The sequence below is a fragment of the Oryctolagus cuniculus genome, chromosome 15 (genome assembly GCF_051225735.1).
Source record: "Oryctolagus cuniculus isolate XC-2025 breed Fujian yellow rabbit chromosome 15, ASM5122573v1, whole genome shotgun sequence".
Taxonomy (NCBI): domain Eukaryota; kingdom Metazoa; phylum Chordata; class Mammalia; order Lagomorpha; family Leporidae; genus Oryctolagus; species Oryctolagus cuniculus.
In genome coordinates, this window is record NC_142881.1 from 84,469,592 (window position 1) to 84,494,567 (window position 24,976).

General features: G+C 44.7%; 1 protein-coding gene and 1 long non-coding RNA gene across 16 annotated transcripts in view; one reads left to right on the forward strand and one right to left on the reverse strand.

Moving 5' to 3' along the window:
* On the reverse strand, positions 1–24,528 carry LOC149122146 (uncharacterized). 5 transcript variants are annotated; one of them, XR_016221803.1, is made up of 5 exons: positions 24,419–24,528; positions 24,108–24,221; positions 2,293–2,336; positions 1,379–1,612; positions 1–369 (listed from the first exon to the last, which is right to left on the reverse strand). It is a non-coding gene; the product is annotated as an uncharacterized LOC149122146 (long non-coding RNA). The 5 variants fall into 5 exon arrangements; XR_016221804.1 differs by having other exon boundaries at positions 1,379–1,632; XR_016221806.1 differs by lacking the exon at positions 24,108–24,221 and having other exon boundaries at positions 1,379–1,632; positions 24,419–24,516.
* Positions 24,488–24,976, forward strand: part of LOC108176026 (guanine nucleotide-binding protein G(olf) subunit alpha) — a 74,918-nt gene continuing 74,429 nt past the window's right edge. For 9 of the 11 annotated variants that reach the window (XR_016221801.1, XM_089314140.1, XM_089314143.1 and 6 more), the window contains exon 1: positions 24,488–24,828. Coding sequence is in view for 8 of the 11 variants with exons in the window: in XM_089314140.1 (XP_089170266.1) it covers positions 24,488–24,828 (341 nt within the window). In the remaining 3 variants the exon portion in view is untranslated. The remainder of the gene's footprint in view (positions 24,829–24,976) is intronic. The other 2 variants (XR_016221802.1, XM_051837570.3) reach the window with 1 other exon arrangement.

The window sequence follows — 24,976 nt, forward strand, 5'->3', positions numbered from 1 at the left end:
CCCTGGGTCTGCCTTGAAAGGAAGCTGAAGCCAGGAGCCAGAGCCAGCAATCAAAACTAGATACCGTGACATGGGATGTGGGCATTTGAGCCACTAGGCTAACTGCCAGTTTCCAGCATCTAGACCTTGAGGGACCAAAATCCCGGAGAACAGCAGGTCACAGTAAAACACAAGCAGACCAGATGCCAGTTTTCCTACTACAACATTAGGTTAACAGACTAAGAAGTAGAGGGGAAGAAAGAATGGGAAAGAGGAGTGCAGGTTTTGGTCATTTTAGTAAGAGGCCAACTTACGGTTCTGAGAATCAGCCATCAGGAGGCGTTGGTAAGCGTCACTGATTTTCACTTGGGATCCCTGGAGGTCCACAGCCTAGGGGTGGAGACGAAGCCAGACTCTTCTAAGGAAGGAAATGCAGACTCGAGCCAGGGCCACCGCAAAAGATTGAGTTATGACCCTCATGCTATTTGCCTGGTCTATGATAGAGTGAATTATCTCTGGGCAATGAGATTATCATTCTGAGCCTTCATAAGTTTTTAATACAATGTCCAACTTTCAATAAGATGTTACCAGGCATGAACATAAAATAACCTCGCTGGCATCTAGTCCAGCACACTAAGGAGCTTGTAGATCATCAGTTCATATGCATAACAAGTGAAAAAACACTGCACAAACTCAAAACAAAAACAAAAACTTTTCCTAGCCTGGTCGGAGAAAAGAGCTCACAGGGTAAATCACTCCGGACCAAGATTTTAGACAAAGCAGCAGGGGCAGAGAATCCCAACCTCCATCAGGGGCTCTGGAGAGGAGCGGGATGGGAAAAGTCTCCTCACTCTTCATGAGCTTACTTCCCAGAGTTCTACTATGTGGGCCATGAACATATTAATGATTTTGAAGATTTATTTATTTACTTATTTGAAAGTCATGGTTAGAGAGGGAGAGACTGAGAGAAAGGTCTTCCACCTGCTGGTTCACTCCCCAGATGGCCAGAATGTCCAGGCCAGGGCCAAGGGCGAAGCCAGGAGCCTGTCTCTACCCCTGTCTCCTATGTGGGTGTAGTGGCCCAGGTACTGGGGCCATCCTCCGCTGCTTTCCCAGGGGCACTAGCAGGAGCTGGATAGGAAGTGGAGCAGCCGAGACTCGAACCAGAACCCAGATTATATTAAATTTGGTGCAGGTTCTTGTCTCCTTCCAAGACAGAAACACAAAATGCAGACCAGCCCCACGTGCAAATAGGAAGGAGGTTATGTAGCACCCAGGAAACACACACACACATTCAGGCCCAGGATGGGCTGCCCCGCACAGAGAAATGCTCAACAAGAGCGGGCCAAAGAACTGCCCGTGGACAAGAAAAAGAGAAAAAAACGAAAATGGTACCTACGGTTTGGTTGGTCCATGCACACGTCGGAGATAGAGAGCAGGAAAGCACCAAGGTGGACGGCTCTGCACGGGGAAAAGCACGCACAAGCGGTCCCTGGCTCCCGGTGTGCAGCGCTCCGCGGAGAAAGAGAGAAAACGGCAGCCTTCATCCGCGCTGGAGGTGCAGCTCCTTCCGGCTGGTGCGCCCTCCGAGTAGCTCCACGAATGTGTTGGGGTGCGAGCACGCATCCTGGACCTGGATGTGACAGGTGCATTCTGGGAAGGCGGATGTCATCACACTGACAGTTAAAGACACAGCCTTCCACTGCAGGAGAGGAAGAGTTCCAGGCCCTAACCCTGACTAGTGACACCGTCTCACCGCCACGTTCTCTGAGACTTAACCCACTGCACCACAGTGCCGGCCCCAATAGGTTTTTAAAATGGATTCAATGAGTGCCGGTGCTGTGGCATAGCAGATAAAGCTGCCTCCTACAGTGCCGGCATCCCATATGGGCACTGGTTTGAGACCCGGTTGTTCCACTTCCGACCAGCTTTCTACTATGACCTGGGAAAGCTGTAGAAGATGGCTCAAGTCCTTGGGCCCCGGCACCCATATGGGGGACCTGGAAGAAGCTCCTGGCTCTTGGCTTCAGATTGGGGCAGCTCTGGCCATTGCAGTCCTCGGGGAGTGAACCAGGGGATGGAAGGATGGAAGACCTCTCTCTCTCTCTCTCTCTCTCTCTCTCTGATCTCTCCTTCTCTCCCTCTGTGTAACTGTGACTTTCAAGTAAAATAAATAAATCTTTTAAAACAAAATTGATTCAATGATTGAACCAAAAATTATAACATTCACCTGATGAATTTTTAATGTGGATTGTTGGGATATGTGGAATATGTAAGAAAACTATGACATAGAAGAGAAAAGAAAGGACCTACCTGATGGTAAAATTTCTCCCTGATACGGCAAAACTGTTACGAGCCTATGAAAAAGAAAGTGTGTGTTATAATTCTGAGGGCAGTCACTAACAATCTATAGAAACAGATAATGTATACATCACAACTGATAAATTAAAATGGAATGAAAAACCATGCAAGTCACCTGACAGCAAGAAAGGAGAAACTGAAATAAAGGAGTTCAATGTCAAAAAACAGATGATGAAATTGGGCTAAATCCAAAACTATCAATGAGTATGTTGAATGCAGCTGGCCTAAACACAGCAAGTGAAGGAGAGAAATTTTCAGAAAGGATTTTATTTTAAATGACCCCTCCTGATGCTGTCCATGACAAACTTACTTCAAATACATCGAAATAGATAAAGTAGTAAAGGGGGTAAATAAATACATCCTGTGCAACATTAATCCAAAAAATCTGAACGACTGTATTAATACTAGAGAAAGTACAATTTGGAGCAGAGAAAATTAGAAGGAGTTAGAAGGGTCATGGCATGTTGCCCAAAGGTGCAATTAAAAAAAAAAAAAACAATAAAATGATTCTACATGCATATTACATAGCAACATAACTTCACTATGCAAAGTTGACGAAAATCAAAAGAGAAATAGAAATATTTACAATTTTATTTGTAATTGTTGACGCATCAGTTAGTAACAGATAGGACTAGAAGACAATCAGTTAAGGATATTGAAGAATTGCATCAAACTTTCAATCAAATGGGTATAATTGATGTTTTTAGAATGCTGCACCCAAAAATAACAGAAGACCCATTTTTTAAGTCCGTAAGGAAATTCACCAATGTAGCCCATTTCTTCATCATAAAACAGACTTTCAAAGTTTTTTAAAGAAACTAAATGCTATAAAGAATGTTATTAGATGTAAATTTATTTAATTTATAAATTAATACTACAAAGATAGCTGGAAAACTTCCAATCTTGGAGTAAAACAATACACTTCCTTTTTTTTAAAGATTTATTTATTTTATTTGAAAGGCAGAGCTACATAGAGAGAGAAGGAGAGGCAGAGAGAGAGAGAGAGAGAGAGAGGTCTTCCATCTGCTGGTTCACTCCCCTATTGGCAGCAACAGCCAGAGCTGAGCCAATCTGAAGCCAGGAGCCAGGTCTCCCATGCGGTGCAGGGACCCAAGGACATAGCCCATCTTTACTGTTTTCCCAGGCCAGAAAGCTGGATATGAAAAGGAGCAATCGGGACTCAAAGCGGTGCCCATATAGGATGCTGGCATTGCAGGTGGCAGCCTTACATGCTAGGCCACAGTGCTGGCCCCACGATACACTTCTAAATCCCTAAGTCAAAGAGGAAGTCTCAAGATAAATTAGAAAAGGATATAACTTTAAAAAATTTAAAATGCAGATGTATCAGAGTTATACAGATGCAACTTAAGCAGTATTTGGAGTAAAATTCATAGCAATAAAGGCATTTATTAGAAGAGAAGAAAGATATCTATTCAACAATAATTTTTAGTTTAAAAAAATAACAAAGAACAGCAAAATAAACTAAGCCAAGCATAAGGGAGCAACTAATAAGTCAAAGAGTGAAACAGATTAAAATTGAAAACAAAACAAAAAACTAGTGAACACAAAAACTGCGTCAGCAAAACTGATATATCTTTATTGCAATGATAAAGAAAAAGAGAAGACAAATTATGGAGGTGCCACACACCACATATACATTAGAAGGATAGTAAGTGGGGCCAGTGCTGTGGTGTAGCAGGTAAAGCTGCCTGCAACACTGGCATCCCATATAGGTGATGGTTTGGGTCCCAGCTGCTCCTCTTCTGATCCAGCTCTCTGCTATGGCCTGGGAAAGCAGTGGAAGATGGCCCAAGTGCTTGCACCTCTGCACCCACGTGGGAGACCCACAGGAAGCTCCTGGCTCAAGCCTGGTCCAGCCCTGGCCGTTGTGGCCATCTGGTGAGTAAACCAGCAGATGGAAGATCTCTCTGTAACTCTGACTTGCTAATAAATAAATAAATAAATATTTTTAAGAAAGACAGTGAGCTAAAATTCTGCTGAGTTTTATGTACTTAACACTTTATCTGAAATAATACATTTCCCTGAAAGCTATAAACTATAAGCTTAAACAAGATGAAATGAATTAATGATTCTTATAAATATCAAAGCAATAGAATTTTTAGTTTGGCAAAATCTTCTGAAAGATAGCTCTCTACTCCCTGATGGTTTTAGAGGTGAATTATGCCAAATATTCAAAGAAATGACAACAATTATACACACTGTCTTTCAGAAACTAAAAGAAACACTTTCTAAATCATTTTCTCCCACTCTGTGCAATAACTACACAGGCACAACAGAGAAAGGAATATAGTTAAGAAGTGGCAGACAAGAATACTAACATGACTTTTAACTTCAATGCTTCAATGAAGGTGCTTGCATCTCTATGCAGTAGCTGCTTAAATCAAAGAGGTCAGGCCCACATATATGATTGTAGAATCGTTACCATAAATCAAATCTCCATTACTTTATATGTATGTTACTAAAAGCAAGGATATCATAAGTTATTTCCTGCAATCAATTTTCATGTATGGTTTCCACTCATCAAAACACAACTAAACGAAACCGCTGTCAGGGACACACATATTTACTACTCCCCGAGGTTATCATTTTCTGAAATCTTTGCGTAGCTACATTTGACAACTGAAATGTCATACTTTGAGGACACAGGCATCAGCCTCTCAAATCTAAGTTGTACAAACAAAAGGACAGCCCCAACTGTTTCAGTTTCATTAGGACAAGAAAGGCATCCACATTCACCTTGGAATCATATATTTGGCCAAATGTTCAGTGGAGTCACACTTTTCTTCTTTTATTAAATTTTAAAACCTTAACTGATTCCTTTCTTCCACTTTTTAACCTTTTTTATGGAAGAAATCTTGACAATTATTAGAATGATAGAATACAGCAGTAAAGTACTTGGCACATTACTGAGTTAGTAACTACAGGATGAAAATGTAAGGAACTCATTCCTTACAGGCATGCACTAAGGGGACAAAGAAGAGGGGAACCATCCTTGCAGCGGTTAGCCAAACAGTTAAGAGGCTAGAAAGAGGCCTATGTAGGTCCAATAAGACAATGCCTGGGTTTAATTCTGGGTTTCATCCTGGGATTCCAGCTTCCTACAAACATGGTTCCAGTGAGACAGCTGATGCTGACTCCAGTGGTTATCTCACATCTGCCCACTTGGGAGACCTGAACTGTGCTTCAAAGCCTTGGTTCTCAGATTCAGCCTGGTCATGTTCCAGGAGTTGCAGGAATACAGGGATTGATCCATCTATGGGATCTGTTCTTGTTTGAACTGGTACATGCCTGTTTTCTTCTTTCTCTTTTGAACAGTTTTTAAGACAGAAAAACAACCACTCCCTTCTCTGTTTTAACATCAACTAATGCTTATTTTTAAAAAATCACACACACACACACACAGAGAGAGAGAGAGAGAGAGAGAGAGATAAATAAACAGAGAGAGAGAGAGAGAGATAAATAAATAAACATAAGAGACCATACCTGCTGGTGGCCGTGGTCCCTCAGGAGCCCGTGAGGCTGTCTGCTCACTGATGGGAGGGGCGGTGTATTGCTGGAGATGCCACCATACACGGCTATGGGGGCACTGAGAAGGTGGACATGGCTGGGAGCCCACTGTTGACCTCAGCTCCATGCAGCTAGTAGTCCTTATGCTCCTAGTACATAATAACAAATGCACTGTGGCCTCAAAACCTACAACCACTGCCCATCCAGAGGGGTAGGTGGATGAGCTCCCACCCAGCAAGGGCCTGAAACCATCCTGGTCTGAGGGGCTCTAGAGCTCCAAGGAAGGGTGCAGGCTGGCCAGGTAGACAGCTGAGGAGCAGGTGCTACAGGGAGTCTTGGAAGATGGGTAGGCACAGGTATCCCTGCCTTAGTTGCCACCTAAGCTGGGATGGGGTGGGGGGTACAATGAGGAAGGAAGAACAAGTAGAATCTTCTGGACATTCTTGGGCTGTGAGCCCAGTGGCCACCTGAGGCTCTCCCCAAGGGTTCGAGGTTACGAGGAAAGTGAGTCCAACGTGGTGGGCCAGAAGGAATGGGAGGATATACAGAGAGGACAGAGTGGGAGGCAAGTATGTAGGCCCTCAAGTAGGTTGAAGCTAACATAGAGTAGGAGGGATGGTGGTGCAATGGTGGAAACTGGGTGGATGAGGGTCTCGTAGATGACTAGAAGTGTAAGGCTGCAACGGAGAAAACAGAAGCAGAATGAAGGCATACGCAGATTACAACATTTTTAATGACAGATTAGAGTACGTGATGCAGTTGGGAACCAAATCCTGGTTTGAAATCCAAATTCCATACATGACCAAGCACCAGTTTCGATTCAATTTCCTGCTAATGCACACACATGGAGGCAGTAGATGTTGACTCAATCATCTGGTTCCCTTCCTCCAACGTGGGAGGCTTGGACTGAGTTCCCGGCTCCTAGCTTTGGCCTGGCCCAGCCCCAGCAGTTGCAGGCAGTCGAGCAGTGAAGCAGCAGAGGAAAGGAACTCTGTTGGGATTGCTTTACCGAGCAGGTCTGACCGAAGTGATCTTCCCAAAAGATCTCCAATGTTTTAGAAATGGGCCTGATATGACCTGGCACTATGGCACGGTCAGTTAAGCCGCAGCCCACAATGCCAGCATCCCACGTGAGCACAGGTTCGAGTCCCAATGCTCCACTTCATTCCATCTCCCTGCTAATCTGCCAGTGAAAGCAGTTGATGAGGCCTAAGTGTTTGGGTCCATGCACCGCTTTGGGAGACCCGGATGCAGTTCCAGGCTTCTGCCTTTGGCCTGGCCTAACGCTTTCCATTGTGGCCATTTGGGGAGTGAAATAGCAGATGGAAGATCTCCCTGTCAACTCTGCCTTTCAAATAAACAAATCTTTAATAAGATGGACCTACAAGACCTTGTTCCCCGGGACCAAAAGTTTCATGAGAAGCCAGATTCAGTATTTCCCGATACCGATCAGCAAGTAAGTGGTATGTATGCTGAGGAAGTACTTAGTTCTATTTAATCACCTCCTTTCTGAGGATTTCATTAACAAAGACTTATACTACATCCTTCTAATAATACCAATAAAGAGAAGTTTTGTGCCAGCAGCACAAAATCAGTACTTACACATCCTTGAGCCTCCAGCATTCACTTACGTGAATTTGACTGCTATTGAATTAATTTCTTTGACTGCTTCTAATTTGGGTGGAGTACAGTCTTACTATGAAGCAGCACAGACTATAATTATGTAAAACATAAAGTTATAAAGACTGTGTAGCAGTTGAATAGTTAATTTACAAGAGTGGAAAGGCAGTGAAATAGAGTAAACGACTGAAAACCAAAGCAGCTTTTACGAAAACATCTAACGTATGTTGTCAAGTTTGAATCCTCACATGCTATCTATTCCTACAAACACGTTAACTATTCTGTTTTTAAAAACAAAGTATGAAACATCTGATATACCCAGAGTCCATTCTTTATCTCAACTTCCAAACAAATTCTCGGCTTTCCCAAATCTGTGTCACTTCCATGGGCCTTTTACTCACAACTGGGATTGTTGTCACTTCCCAGAGTTCGTGACTGACATGAATAAGAAGCCCCATGACACGAAATTTGGGAAGTAAGAAACTGTCCTTTACAACTGTTTCCATAATGAAAGCAAAGTTTGGTTGCCCCACTGAAGGATCTTATAGAGACCATCACTCTTTTCAGGCTCCTGATTCCATGCACGTCTCCATGAATGGACAACGACAATATAATACTTGGAATGACTCCCGCATCACGAATTGTCTCGAAATTTGAGTTACTAGGTTTTATAAAATACTCATTCTAAATGCTGCGTATCCTCATGAGTAATTTTCCCATCAGCAACACTGAAATGACTGTGAACGTTACTTTCAAAGCCTACACTAAGACCTTGCAGTCACATTTTTCTACCACTTCTTGTGGTAAGTTCCCACATGTGAATCTCTAGAGACAACTGTATCTGAGTAATCTGGTTGTGTTCTATCCAAAGACTGTAATGCTCTTCATTCCACATTGGAAATACTATTCACAAGGCACCCATGGTGACCTGTGTGTACACAATTATCATTTAGATTCCTACCACTCCTCATGAATCTGGCCACCACAATGATTCTGGTCTGCTCATCCTCCTTGATGGTAACTCTCTTTAAAGGCAAAAAAATGTGGGTCAACACGGATACTGGGTGGAACGTATGGGGAGATGGGAGTAAGAACATTCACTGAGAAAGACTGAAAACGACTACAGCATTTAAAAGAACGAGGCAGGAGGAACAGAAATCACACCCTTGGTCTGAAAAACATTCACGACCAGGTGCAGAAAAGTCGATCTTCATCTCCTATAATATTCCCAGCACACCTTAAACATTCTGGAAGTCTACCTTCTTCAGAACTGGAAAACAACAACATCTATCTCCTTTCCATTGTTAAGAATGACTTGCACTTGAATGCTCTTACGAGTTTTTAAAACCTTTCATGGTTCCCTCATAATATGCCAAGAAGAAGGTGGAATACTGATGGTTATGTGAACAGACGATCTACAAGGTAGTACTAGAAAATGAAAACAGTCCTTTGATTTTTATTTCGGTGAGCCTCTTCTGACACTCCATCATTGCAGAAGAATGTAGAGATAACAAGCAAAAAGATAAAAACACACTAACGCTCAACAATCAGAATGCCTTGCTCTCTAAGATCAAGTGAAATGAAGAGAAGGCAGATCTATTAACTACCTGAAATAACCTCAGGACAAACAGAGCTGATGCTTCAGCATAAGATTAGGAAATGGTCCCAAAAGCAATCTCCAAATTCTTCACTTTCACTTATCCAGAAGCCAATCAACGGACCCTGCCTGGCTTCATAAGAACAATAGGTACAGGTTCTAACTTTGAAAGCCTTTACATGGTTTGGCTTCCAAGAAACCAGCATTGATTCAGAAAACTCATTCAACGTTGCATCAGATGGCTAACAGGATGAATCTGGAGTGGTAGCAGAATTCATTGCAAAGAAGTAGAATTTTCTTCAGGCTCACTGAGGAGTACACTTCTAGCATTAAAGAACAGAGATCTAAATATCAGTAAGGACTGATCTGTAATAAATTTATCTAATAGTAAACTTCAAGAAAGTCAGGGATGGGATGATTTTGCAGCATTTTTGCACCGTAATGCATGCACCCAAGGCCAAAGACAAGAAGGATCATCTCCCTACATTCCTAAAACTTAAGACCAACCAATCACTGGTTCATTCCACTTTTAAAGTTATTTAGTGGTCAAAGTGACAAGAAAAACAATATTCCAAATACAATTAATTAGTTTGATTATATTAGCTTCCATGTTCCTTTTACAAAGAGTCTCAAAATGTTCCACCAAAACATGCCTAATGGCAGAATAATCTAACGATGCAATTTGAATGGGCTTATTCATTATTATGGGTGAGAAACTGAACCTGAAATGGCCAAGATGTGTCAAAGAGAACTGGTGTATGGTGAAGTCAGGGCTTGCCCAAGGCAACCTAACCAGACACACCGTTTCACTCTTAATTACCGTTCAACACTATCTGCTCCATATTTTCCATGGCATTCTGTTCAGAAGGTCACTTTGTCAATAACATCGTGAGTTTAACATCCTGTGAGTAGATGAATCCTTTCCTTCCTGGAACATGCATAAATGATCTTAAGGCTTCTAAGGCAGCAAGACAGCTGCCACCTGGGCCTCTCCTAACACTGGCTCTATGGGGATCCAGCTATGGTGTAAGAAATCACTCCTACTGCCCATGTTGTGAGGAAGCAGAAGTGAGCCAAGTGGAGACACCACCTGGAGGAAGAAATGGTTACTTTCTGCCAGCTTTCAACAGCCTCATGATGAAGGAACCATCAGCCCAGCCACCACCAGACTATACACACAAGAACTCCAAGTAAGAACCACCCAGCCATCCCCCAAATACTGGGAAATTAATAAGTACCATTTAAACCACAACGTCTGGGATGACTTGTTACACGAGATCAGAAAATTGGAACAAATTTCTTTCTGCACCTAGGACTGCACTGTTTTTCAATATAGAACCATCTAACTAACTGTGTTTAACGCGAGGCTTGGGGCTAATTTTGTGTTTCAATAAAGCTGACAGATGTTTATGAGCACACACTATGTGCTAGGCACTTCTAACACCCTGCTGAGCAAAACAAAATGTTCTGCCTTCTCAGAGAGCTTATGTTCCAACAAAGATTAAAACAATTAAAAGTACAAGAGTATTTGCTGAAGTTTGTGGAAAATGACATTTACATATTTACTTTGGTGCAATTTTTTTCACATATTGAAATATATTGCATGCTTCTGGTTTCATTCCTGAGCAATTCACCTTTTTGTTAATCAGTTTTGGACTAGGACTTGAGCTTAAACTGAGTCTTTTTCTTAACATGATTCTCTTGGGAGTTGATGTACGGCTGTTGGTGATGACATTTTGATTCAAACTTATATCTTGACTCTCCTGGTTGTTGCCAATCAGGTCATCACTTGGGGCCACTTGCAGGTGCAATTTATTTTTTAAATCCATGCATGTGAACTTCAGAAAGCTCATGGAAAAGCCCCTCATGAAAAACCCTTGCCAACAGACAACATGGAAGGGTTACTCCGTAACACACGGGCATACCTGTTGTCTGCTAATTCTACTTTCTTGCAGGATATAAATTACGGACCTGAGAAACAATCTTCTGATCCCTTGGCTCAATCTTCCTTTTGCACCTTGCATTCTTGAGATCTATTTCCATACTGCTTTCCAAACACCAATTTATCAGCATTCGCTGAGACATTACTAGTGCAAATGTTGTGTGAAAAGGAGATTAATGATCAGTAATACAAAGTAGATTCTGTCTGATACTGGATAAATCTGAGTGGATCTGGAGGTGTGGTTCAGGGGGTTAAGCTGCATTTGGGACACCAGCTTCCCATATGGGACTTAAGGTTTTGAATCCTGGCTCTTTGGCTTCTGATTCAGCTCCCTGCTAATGCACCTGGGAGGGCAGAAGACAACCCCAGTGCCTGGACTCCTGCCATCCATGTGGGAGATCTGGATTGGGTTCTTGGCTCCTAGCTTTGGCCTGGCCATTGTGGTCATCCAGCGAGTGAATCAGTGGATAAAAACCTTGCTCTATTATTCATACACACACACAAACACACACACACACGCACACACGTAATTCAAGAAACCATTCCCGGGGCCCGCGCTGTTTCAAAACTGGTAAAGCCGCCGCCTGCAGTGCTGGCATCCCCCACGGGTGCTGGTTTGAGTCCGGGCTGTCCCACTTCCAATCAAGCTCTATGCTATGACCTGGAAAAGCAGTATAAGATGGCTAAAATCCTTGGGGCCCTGCATCCACACGGGAGACCAGAAGAAACCCTGGATCCCAGCTTTGGACCGGCACAGCTCTGGCCACTGCAGCCCTTTGGGGAATGAACCAGCGTTCTCAATCTCTCTGCCTCTCTGTAATCCTCCCTTTCAAATGAATAAATCTTTTTTTTTTTAATTTTGTGACAGGCAGAGTAGACAGAGAGAGAGAGAGAGACAGAGAGAAAGGTCTTCCTTTGCCGTTGGTTCACCCTCCAATGGCTGCCGCGGCTGGCGCGCTGTGGCCAGCGCATCGCGCTGATCTGATGGCAGGAGCCAGGTACTTCTCCTGGTCTCCCATGGGGTGTAGGGCCCAAGTACTTTGGGCCATCCTCCACTGCACTCCATGGCCACAGCAGAGAGCTGGCCTGGAAGAGGGGCAACCAGGACGGAATCCGGCGCCCCGACCGGGACTAGAACCCGGTGTGCCAGCGCCACAAGGCGGAGGATTAGCCTAGTGAGCCGCGGCGCCGGCCAAAATGAATAAAATTTTAACAACAACAAGGAAGCCATTCTTCAGGCATGTCCCCACATATAGCTTCAGTCAATGAGTGACAAAAAGTTACAAACACTTATGCAAACACAGAGGCAGGACACATAAAGCTTCGTAAGCAAAAAATGAAACCAAGTACATTAGAAAGTTTACTGTACTTGTAAGAAAAATGCAGATCAAGTAGAAGTCAATATAAAAGCTTTATATTACATATTTATTATATAAAGACTTTGACCAATGGGCAGAGATCTCTGTGCCATCTAAAGATGTGACTATTTTTCAAAACTTTCAGTTTTCACAATTAAATTTCATTTTATCAGAGATAAAAAAGAATATGATAATTGGGAAAAGCCATGAAATTAGATTTAACGAAAGTAGATCTGGGCTTAAATAGGAGACAAATTAAAACCTAAATTACATTTAGGCTTGGGTAACAAAATGACAACTCTGCGTGAGAATCTATGCACTGTGAACAAACTAGCAAAGCTTAAAAATTTACATGCGGGCATGTATAAAACTAGTCCAGATCCAACTAAATGGGACATTTGGAGGGCTAAAATATTAACTAAAGTCATACACACTCTATTTAAAAACCATGTGAAACTTAAATCAATAATCCTAGAGCTTTAAAAAGGGAAATTGCGTGCATGAACACTCGGTAGCCTTTGTCAATTCAGTGTCTCATGATAACAGATTCAGGTACTTGTGTATTCAGCCTTAAACACAAATGCTTTTGATTATCCAAGGGCCAAGAGACAGCAGGAACAGAAACCAGCAGAAAACCTCAGGAGAAGGCAGAAGGTCACAGAGAACCCTACTCCTTTCAACTTACCTCACTCTACATTCCTACTTCCCTAGCCATCCCAAACCAGAATGCATCTCTTCACAATCAACAGGTAGATACTCCCATGAACCCGGAAACTGTCTGCAAACCTGCTCCTCACTTGGGCTAGCACTGAGGCACAGCAGATGAACCGCCGCCTGTGAGGCCAGCATCCCATACGGGCACTGGTTCGAGTCCCAGCTGTTCCACTGCTGATCCAGCCTCCAGCTAATGTGCCCAGCAAGGCAGCAGATGTCTCAATAGTCGAGCTCTCCCACCAACACGGAAGACCTCAATGCAATTCCAGGCTCAAGGTTTTTGCTCTGGCGAGCCCTGGCAATGGCAATCATTTAGGGAGCGAACCAGTGGATGGAAGAACCCCAGGCCCCCGTCACTCTGTCACTATCTGTACTGTGCCTTTATGTCTTTTAAATAAATAAAACCAAAAAACCATTTTTCAAAACCCAACCATTAAGTGCAAAAAATTTTTTTCATCACTTTGCATCCTATCCAAAACACCCCAGAGAAACATATGTTTACTAGTATTAGTCTGCTTTTTGACTATCAGCACCGCCCCCCCCCCCCCAACACACACACCAAACAGACTGCAGAACAGGCCAGAACCTTGCAGAAGCTGCCAAGCGTCAGGTTGTTTCTGACATATTGTCATACAAACATTGAAGTAAAGACTAAACAGAGCAGTGCCTCCTCACACTGGGCACCAAATGCAGGGGAAAGGGTGCAGATCCACAGCAGTCACAATACAAACTCACAGCCAGATCAAACTTAGTCAAAGAAAAGAAACTCCCAGAGTTGGACCAACTGCCAGCGAGCACACAGACTGAACACGTGGCAGACGGCCCAGACCCCAGCAGGAAGGGCCTTTTTAAATCTTAGGTGGGCTAATGGTGGGTGTGGGTGGTAGCAGGTGGAGATGAGCATCTCTATACAGGTTCTTCAAGTTTGGCCTCCTGGCTTCCAAACCTGAGGAGAATGCAGGCGGTGGGGGGTGGAGGGGAGAACAATAGGATGTGAGATGAAACTGGTCTCTTGAAAGAAGGCATGAGTAACCAGGAGTTTTTTTAAAATGGCTGAGACATCTGTCCTTGTTCCATCAATCCTGATTTTGAGTATAGATAAGGAAGCGGGGCGCTGGTTTCTTTCTGGCTACTTCCTGCTGATACGGGGTGTAGACGTGGGGCAGGGTATCTATACGCTGAATCAGATTGATTGGAGAAGGAGAGAGCAAGCAGCCTTGTATTGCTCCTGCGTGACGGCTCGAGATACAGCAGTCACAGCCTCCTGTAAGGGCTTCTGAAACATGTACATGTTGTACATGGTAGGAATAGCAGCTAACGATTACGAGGATAAAAAGACAAACCAGAAACATTGCCCATGGTGGGAACGATGCCAAAATGAGGACAATGGGGGATATAGGAAAGAAAGAGTCCTGTCCAGTTAATGCGAAGACAGGTTTATGCCTGACCACTCCATGTGTAGGGTGTCTAACAAGCAGATTAGAAACACAAGGTGCAAGCCACAGGACACAGTCATTGTTACAGGATCTAAGAAAGGAGGGAGTTTTCCTACTGAGATGCAAATGGAAACTGACAGAAGGGGTTCAGTAATAAGCAGGTGTGTTTTAAGGCATGGCCAAGGAATCTGTGAGGTCCAGACCTGCCTGTCTCTTCACATGTAGCCCTGGATGAGACATAGCAAGGGAGATGGGAACCCCCTTGGGGAAGACACCCCGTTGACTTCCATTACCTTGTTGGCCGGGGAGGAGGGCTGGCCTGAATAGGAAGTTAGTATTGAAGAGGTGGCATCTGCCTTGATTGGTGCTGACCCGAGGCTGTCCTCCTGATGGCGGTGGTTACTTTGGGAGCTGGGCAGAGGGAAACGCTTTTTAGCCTGGGGCCAACAGGGTCTGCGGTTCTGACCCAGGAGTCCTTCAACCCCGAGGGCAGTTCCGTTTTCCAGTGGCCTGGCTCTTGTCACAGCCGACAGGGCTCTTCATGACAGCTACTTGCCCAATGCCCTGACCCCTCATTTCCTAAACAGGTGCCATTCAAGGGTGGACTGGCCTGGCTGGGTCTCCTTGATGGCAGATCATGGTGTAAAGTGGCCATTAACTGGCCTGCCACCTAACTTTACATTGCTATTGCTGCCTCACTCACTCCTCTTTCTCCTGGTCTCTGTTAAAGTAGAACCCAGGAGCAGCCTTTAGGAATGGCAGCCAAGGGGGCGCTCAATCCCGTCGCTAATCTTTGGTGGCCTGAGCTAGCAATCTACGGTCACAGGCATGTTACGACAATATTCTTCCTGTGAGGTAAGATGATGCCAATGAGGAGAGCTATGTTCTTCTATGTAAGATCAAAACCTTGAGTCCACCCTATCGAAACTGTCTAATATAAGGTCTGAAGATCAAACTGTACACCTTGATGGGGAGTCCTGCAGAATAGAATCAGTTTCCCATCTTGAAGAGACTAGAGAAATGAGGGAACAAGTCAGATTTCCAGACTGCTTACTGTCAATAACTTAAAATCCCGTGAAAACTTAGCAAACATTTCAGCTGTCAAATAACTTATGAAAACATTTACCGAAAGGTCCAATGCCTTCAACCAATGTTAAAGAGTACATATAGTTGGAAATACTTCTCAAATGTCTAACACAAGTGTAACCCAATTGAAACAGAGAGCTGTTAATAAATTTTCCCATGTGGACATACAATACATGCACACATATGACACAGTACAGGAGAGTGACAGAACAGTTTGTTACTAGCAGAGAGATTTTTGTCTGCCACTAGACAAGGGAGGGGAAAAGATGGAAGGCGACTAGGCATGGAGCATTCTTTGGAACACAGTTGCTCAGGACTCACCCCTGCTCCTCAGTTTTTTTTTTTTTTTTTTTGATAGCTCTGCGAAACATATTATTAGAGATGGCTGGAAAAGAGGTTCTGTCTTTGTGCAAGAGAGAATTTAGATGTGAGAGGAGCAGTGTGAGATGCAGCTCCATTACATTAAGTTTCAGGATTTTCGGGTTCATAGGAGGAGGGAAGCGATGGGTAGAGAAGACTATTTTAATTAGGGCAGAAACGGGGGGACCGTAAAGAGAGCAGGGGCTTAGCTTGTGGGACAGAGGGTGGCATGTGGGAGTGTGGGTGGTGGTGCTGAAGTCAGGCTTCACTGCATCTGAGCAGCAGGCAGAGTCCTTTCTTAAGCTCTTGTTGGGGGAGGTGCTGAGCACCACATGGACCCTGAGAAGGTGGGCACACGTGAGAAAGGCTCCTAGTTGAAGTTTACAGTGCATTGTCTTTGGAGCTTGGCATGTCTCAGGTGCAGAGCTTTCCAGAGCCAATACACATTCTGCTAGCCTTTACACTATCTTTCTACACCCAGGGGGAGGGACTGGCAGAGGAGACTGGAGAGGAGAGGTCAGAAAGAGAGGAAAGAGCAAGTTTTGGCTGCCGGTGACAGGGGTGGGGAAGAGCCAGACAGGGGGAAGGGTGATGACAGGGTCATGGTCCAGAGGCTGCAGCATCCCTGAGAGAACAGTGGAAGGGAAAGTCGAGGGTTCTAGGGGAGATTCCAAGTGTTTCTCTGGTTTTTGGGCTTGGAATGAGAAAAGCTGACCTCAGGGGGGCTTAATGAAGGGGAATCAGGTGGGTTGGCCAGACAGGAATCACCAGATGGACTCTTGGGAGGACCCTGGGGTGGGCAGGGAGGAGGGTCACACTCCCGGGCCAGGATCTCAGAGAGGAGGATATGAGGGAGGGACGGAGAGCTTACAGAGAGTTTGATCTCCCTCAGGAAAAGCAGGATAAAGAGAATTCCGGGGAGAAGAGGCTGGAAGGGTGCTAACTTTCCTTGTTGCCAATGGAGAGGGAAAAGGAGGCACCAGAGAAAGAGGGGGAATGGAGTGAGCAAAGAGTTGTGTTCCTGAAAGGCCAGCTTATCAGGTGTGGGAGAAAGGAGGGGTGGGCAGGCTGACGATTTAAGGGGTGGCTCCAGGCCTTCTTCCTCCATGAGAAATTAGAGTGAGCAACGTTGACCCCAATGGAGGAAAAAGGCTTGGAATAGGGGCTTCTGACCATTTGCCTTTTCTCTGTGTGAAGTTATTAAAATCTTGGAGAATCTTGAGACAAAAAAAAAAAAAAAAAAAAAAACAACACCAAATTCGTGCTGAGGTGGAATAATCGCTTTGGCTTTGTCTCCCCCTTCAGGCCCAGCTTGTGCAAGTCTGCAGAGGCAGGCCAGAGGGGAGCTGAAATTTGGAACCCATGGATTAAGCAAACTACGGTCTGAGGGAAGAGGTTCTTCTAGCAGGGCTTCCCTGGGAAAAAAATCACCTCAACCGAGCACCTAAGTCCTGAGTCCTCTAACAGGAGGCAGCGATAGAAACCAACTAAACACCCAGGCCCTCCGAGGGGGGATGAACTGGTCACGAGCATCGCCCCAGCATGCCTGAGGTGAGAGTGACCTCTCTTACCCATCTGATGGGCTGAGAACTAGGTCCGATGTGGGCATGTAGCGATGAGATCAGGCAAAGGCTCTGGCTGTGAATTCGCTCCAAATGAGAAGTGCAAGCGGGAGTGAGAAAATGTTCTGGAGAGGCGTCTCTCAGGGCCTTCCAGGTCAGAAGGGAAAAAGGAGATTGTAGGAAAGAGAAGGTTAGGGGTGGGTGGAGACACTAAAAAGGGGAAGGATTTGTCCAGATGAAGGGTGGGGGGGTCACAGCTCTAACCCAGAGAATACGAGATTGGCAGATTGCGACAAGATGCTGGCCCTTCCTCTATTTCTCACACGGGGCACCAAATATAAGCAAAAGGGTGCAGATCAGAGAAAAGACAGAATACGAACTCACAGCCACACAAAGCTTATCCAAAGAAAACAAATCCGCAGAGATGGGTGACCAACAGCTAGCACACAAGCACAATCGCGCGCACACACACACACACACATAACACACACACACACACACACACACACAATACACAGCAGAGTGCCCAGACCCCAATAGGCTGGACCTTTTTATATCTTAGGTGCACTAGGGGTGGGGGTGGGGCAGTAAACAGAGGTAACCTTCTCCATACAAGTTTTTCAAGTTTTGGCCCCCTGGCTTCCAAACATGGGGAATAATGCAGGGGGTGGGGTGGAGAACACCACATTGAGAGACTCAATTGGTCCCTTGAGAGAAGGTAAGGGTCACAGAAACCTAAAGTGGCTGAGGCGCCTGTCCTTGTTCCATCACTACGTACCTATGTCAAATATACACACACTGAATGTCTTGCTAACAGCAGGCAGAACCGTCTCTGCTGTCAAGCGTTAGTTCTACTGCTGGGCATTAGATGGCTGGGCCCCAGGGTGTTAACTCGACTACTTAATGTATATGCAAATCACACTACTTGTGGGTCTAGGGAGATGATGGTGAGGAAAACTAAGGTAGGAATTCAAGCCAGGTATACCACATATGCGGAAGTGATCCAACCTCACCCAGCATATGGGAGTGGAACCAGATCTTGCAAAATAGGCATTCCAATATTCCAAGATTGGGTGTCAGTGTCCCAAATAATGACAAATGACTGCTCCTTGACACTGCACATCCAGTTGAGTAAGAGTATATCTAATAATTTATGGCATTAATGACCAAGCATTTAACTAACTGCTTTAAAAGTATTATATATACAGGATGTCAGTCAAATCTGTAACACTCCCAAGAAAACATATACAAAAACGCAGGAGTGTGCCCAGTGTCGTCCAAGTACAGGTACTCAAACTTAAACCTAACTAAAAGATTACATCACATATTAGTTAAGGGTAAAGGTAAGTATTACTATTCCCTGAACACTAAAAGTACTCCTGGTCAGTCCTCTCAGACTGACACTGTCAACATCAACCTTCTGCTGAATCCACTATGTAAATACTAAATACAGGTGTATAAAACAAGTTTTATAAAGTGATCTGGAAAGGTTTTATACAACCCTAGTACTTCATGGCATAAAAATTTCCTCCTGGGGAAAAGTAGCAATTGACTCAATGACCGGATTTGATGTAATTTGATTTTTCCTCCATTCCCTGTATTGTCCAAGTCTTCTATAATGAATGTGCACTTACAAAGAATAAAATTAAAACGAGCTGCACCCTATAGCTCAAGGTCCCATCAATCCCGACCTTGCTTTGCATAAATAGAGTAGAGCAGAAATGAGGCACATGAAACTTTTTTTTATAGGACTACAAGGGAGTGGCTGATCTAGATAGTATACTCCAGCACTGTACTGGCCCAGCAGGTGGCCACTACCAATCCTGGGTGACATGCTGGACACACTACACGTGACTAGTCCAAGCTGAAATGGGCTGTAAATGCAAAATATACATTGGATTTTAAACACTTTGGTCCAAAAAAACTAAAGAAATCTCTTAACAGTTTTCAGCATATCAATTAAATGTTGAAATGATAGTACTTTGGGTATATTAGGCTAAAAAAACACTGAGGTTGATTTCACATCATTGTCAAATGAGGCTACCAGAAATGAACTCACAGTTTACACTAATTCGTATATTCAAACAAAGCCAGCAGCATGGCTGTCACCTGGGATCTTGTTCAAAGGCAGAGTTTTGGGCCCCAGCCCTGGAGTGCTAAGCAGAATATGCATGTTAACAAGACCCTCAGTTGATCAACATACACACTGAATACTGAGATGCACAGTTAAAGAAAACTTGTATTTTCCCTAAGCGTGACAATCTCACTTTTCTTCAATTTACCCAATCATTAAAATGCTACAAGGCTTTTGTGACAATTCTAGACAACAAGAACCTAAGGTGCATAAAAAATGCAAAAGCGTATTTCACTACCTGTTTTGGTGGTTTCTATTCCACAGAAGATAACAAATTGAAAAATAACAATCCAGTTCTACTACGAACGCTTGTTTTTAAAAATGCAAATTTGCGCAAAAACAACTGATGCATCATGGACTTTCAAACCAACCTATTAATGCACCAAGAACATATCATAGTGTCTGTGCAAAACTGCCAGTGTCAATAGAAAAAAAGACTGAAAATCAATTAAAATACCATAGAGTGTCTATGGAGCCACAAGATGTTAGGAAAATCTAAAGGTGTCCACTTAATAATTTCACCAAAATAAGGAACTTAAAGAATACTAAAAAAAATACAAGAAACATTTCAATTTAAAATGTAGGACGAATAGAAAAAAACAGCATATGACAAAAGTAGTGTAAACTTAGTGCACAAGAATACTGTGCTGATACAAACAATGAACTCATTTAGAGGAAGACGCTGTTCTGGTCTCCAAAGTCCTTTCCTGTATGCCACTGCACCTGTTGATTCTACAGAGATGCATTACTCAAAACTAAAGCAAGCAGTTGCTTACGTCCCCATGCTTCTGACTGATTATAATTTAATAAAATTCTGACTGATTATAATTTAATAAAAGGAAATGCACCCACAGGAAACTGAAAAAGAATTGATTCTCTCTGCTCCACACTCCCACTTAGTTATCTGCCACCCAAGAGAATTTACACAGAGAATCCATACTTATTCACAAGACTATACCAAAAACATCGTTTTGTGTGATTCACCTCCAAAAATGTGAATTTCTGAAGAGCTACTAGTGGAAGTGGGGTACTTAGGCCCTCAAAGTTTTGCTGAATAAACAATAACGAGCCTGTGAGTTCACACAATGAAAGAAAAGCTTTATCTGATTAAATTCAGTGTAGGAAGTGCTGGTTTCCTTTTTTTAAAATGAAATAAAAAATACAGCTAGTTTGAAGAATAGCTTGATGGTAAATCAGATTTTTTAAAATTTTTCAAATGCTGTTTGTATATCCTCTGTGTTTCTCCCCCATTTTTCACTGTCAAGAAGTAAGGTATAGACAAAGGGATCTGTAAGTTACATATAGGCCTTAATACTAAAGGTATACAAATACTAACACACTTTGAAAAAATAACCTCATTTCCAAGAAAATACAGAACAGATCCAACGTGGCTGAATAGGGTATAGCAACAATAATATGTTGCACGTTGCGGCCATCTGGGGAGTGAACCAGGGAAAGGAAGACCTTTCTCTCTGTCTCTCCCTCTCACTGTCTGTAACTCTACCTCTCAAATAAGTAAAATCTTGAAAGAAAATTCATGTGGAATCACAAAAGGCCACAAACAGTTGGAGTGATCTGGAACAAGAAAACCCAACCTGGATGAATCATAATGCTCGATTTCAAAGTATTCTACAAAGTTACAGTAATTAACACAGCTTAGTAATGGCATAAAATCCAACACGTAGCTCAATGGGACAGACGAGAGAGCCCAGAATTTAATCTGCATACAGATAGCCAGCTGACTTCTGACAAAAGTGCTCAGACCACACAGTGGCGTTAAGGATAATATTTTCAAAATGGCGCTGGCAAAACTGAATGCATATACGTAGAAGAACCAAAGTAGATCCATATCTCTCTTCACATACAAAAATCAACTGAAGATACATCAAGGACCCAATTTAAGACCTGACATTATGGACATTATGAGGCTGCTAGAAGAAAACGTGGGGAAACACTCAAAGACGATGGTGTGGGAACAACTTCTTGGATGGGAACCCCCGAAGCACAGGCAGCAAAAGCAAAACTAAGGAAACAGGACTATATCAAACTCAGAAACAAAGCACATGACAATTAGAGTGGAGAGACGTACAGCAGAACGGAAAAAATAGTTGCAGGGGATTAATATCCCAAATACACATGCAACTTAACAAAGTCAACAACAACAAAATCAATCCAGTTCGGAAGTGGAAAAGGACTTCAAGAGACAATTCTCAGAAAGAAGAAATACAAATACAAATGGCAAACAAACATATGAAAAAATGCTCAACATCTCCAGGCTTCAGGGAAACTCAAATCAAAACCACAATGAGGTATCTCCTTACCCCTATTAGAATGGCTGAAATCCAAACAACAGAGGAACAAGTGCTGGCTTGGATGTGGGGAAAGGGGAACACTTAGACACTGCTGGGAGGAATCTCAGGGAATCAAACAGAAAGAAATGTTTGTGTGTATCAGTACTGATGCGAATACAGTTTGTAAAACTTTGTTTTATGCCTTTGTGAAACCGATGGTTAAAAATGTTATCCTACCACAGTTTCAATGATCTACAGCTACTTAAAGATTTACCACAGAGGGATGAAACGCTCATTTCTCCGTTCAATTACTGTTTACACTCGGTGTCTATAGTCTCACTAAACTGGTATAATTTTGTTTTTTACTCGCTAAACTTATCTAGTGAAGTATTCAGCCTTTTTACTGTAATGTAATTTGAAAATTGGCTCAAAATCTAAACCAAAGACAGAAAGAAAAAGAAGAAGGAAACACAGTGGAAAGGAGAAAGGGGGAGGGAGGAAGGCAATATCATGGTGTTCTTACAGCTGTGTCTACAAAACACACTGAGTCTGCTAAACACTAATTAAAAGAAAAAAAGTAAAGACATACAAAGAAAACCGATGCACATCCATTTGTTCCCCACATCACCGCTTACCCATTTGCCAAACAAACTGCAAAAACGCAGTATAGAACTAAGTAAATAAGGTACATTCAATAAGTAAGAATTATTGAAATGTATTAACTATAAACAGGATATGGTAAAAAAAAAGCTACATCACGAAGCTTCACAGAGTACCAAAGTATTTACATAAAATGTGTGTACACATGAGAAAGATGAAGAGTATATGCAGAGAAATAAATATATGAAGGAAATGAAATTAAAACACATTGTAAGTTCTTAATTTCCTTTTAAAACTGTTGCTAAACTGTCATGGTTTTTCGAATTCAGAGAGACAAGGATTTGAAATCTTGGTTACCAAGCCAATTAAGGTCACCTGCATCCCATCCCTGAAGAACCCGGGTTCAGTATCCACCTCCGGCTCCTGACTCTAGCTTCCTGTTAAGGTGGATGGGGAAGGCAGTTGTGATTGCTCAAGAAATCGGGGAGCTGTTTCTGGCTCCTGCGTCTACCTTCCTGTAATGTGGACCTGGAGGGCAGTGGATAGGACTCAGGCATTTGGGTACCCATCACCCTTGCTGGGAACACGGAGTGAGTTCTCCAGTCCTCAACTCAGCCAGGCTCAGGCCCAGCAGTTGTGGGAATTGGGAAGTCAACCAGCAGATGAGAATCCTCTTTATGGCTGTTTCTTGCCGTGTGTGTGTGTGTGTGTGTGTGCGTGTGTGCGTGTGTGCATGTACACGCATGGGTATGAATATCTGCCTCTGAAATAAATCTTAAGAATACATAGAAACCACCCACTTTGGAAGAATTTTAACTTTAGTTGGTTAAGAGGCAAAGAGATGGAGCTCTCCCATTTACTCCCTTACTCCTTACATGCCTGCAGCAGCTAGGACTGGGTCAGGCTAAAGTTAAGAGCCAGGAACTCAGTCTCCCATGGGGCTGACAAGTACCCAGACACTTGCCATCACCTGCTGTCTCCCCAGGACACACCTCAGCAGGAAAGCTGGAACTGGAAACGATCCAGAGTTCCAATCCAGACGCTGGAACACAGGCCACAGACATCCCAAGCAGAAACTGAACTCCCACATCAAACGTGCGCCCCCAAGCATCTGACAAATGACGCCCACAGGCTGTGAGCCTAAAGCCAGGGCAAGGGGCACTCTCCAAGCTAGAGAAAACCCCCTCGCAACTGCCTGCCTAGCTTCCTTCCCCTTCATTTAGTAGATTACGACTGCTGTGACGTGTCCGGACCCAACCTGTTAATCCGTACTGCCCACCTGATGCCCACGCCACGGCCAACTCAAGCCGCCACCGCGCCCTCTCTCTCTTCTGCTGCCCAACGCAGAGCCACAGCCGCCTGCTTCACTGCCACCCCAGCGTCACTGAGGCCCCGCCGCCTTCGCCGCGGCTGCCCATCACGTCAGCACCGCCGCCCCTACCTGCTGCTTCCTTCCCGGCCGCCCGACGCTGCTGACCCCAGACTCTGCACCAGAGCCGCCCCGCGGTATCTTTCCGCTCCGCCCCGCCCGCCACCGACCTGCGCCATCCAGAGCACCACGTCCCACGGGACGCCCACACGACAGCAGCCGCTTCCTGGCTTCCTGGTTCACTGCCGCTGCAGCCGTTGCCAGCGAACACTGAGGCTTCCGGCCTAGGAAGTCCCAGGCTTCAGTTAGGCCGAGGCACAGCCGCACTTCCCCGCCCAGGACGTCCGACCCGGAGCCGCCACCGCCGCCTCTATCCCCGCCACGCCTCACCGCCGCCTCTATCCCCGCCACCCCTCACCGCCGCTGCCGCCGCCTCCTTCGCCGCACTTCCCAGGGCTACACTCACACCGTCCCCACCTACCTCTGCTTCCTCGCAGACCTCCGACTTCTCAGACCGCCGCCGCCACTTCCTTCCTCACCGCTGCCGCCGATGAACTTAGCTGCCACGCCCACGACGTCGAACGCGACCCCGACGCTACGCACGCTGGCGCCGACGCTGACGCCGACGCCATACACGACGTTACAACGCAGACGCTGTCACAGATGCAGTGTCAGTGAGCGTCAGCGTCAAAGCGTCCTGTACGGCGTCGGCGTCAGCGTCGGCGTCGGCGTCAGCGTGCGTAGCGTCGGCGTCAGCGTCGGCGCCAGCGTGCGTAGCGTCGGGGTCGCGTTCGACGTCGTGGGCGTGGCAGCTAAGTTCATCGGCGGCAGCGGTGAGGAAGGAAGTGGCGGCGGCGGTCTGAGAAGTCGGAGGTCTGCGAGGAAGCAGAGGTAGGTGGGGACGGTGTGAGTGTAGCCCTGGGAAGTGCGGCGAAGGAGGCGGCGGCAGCGGCGGTGAGGGGTGGCGGGGATAGAGGCGGCGGTGAGGCGTGGCGGGGATAGAGGCGGCGGTGGCGGCTCCGGGTCGGACGTCCTGGGC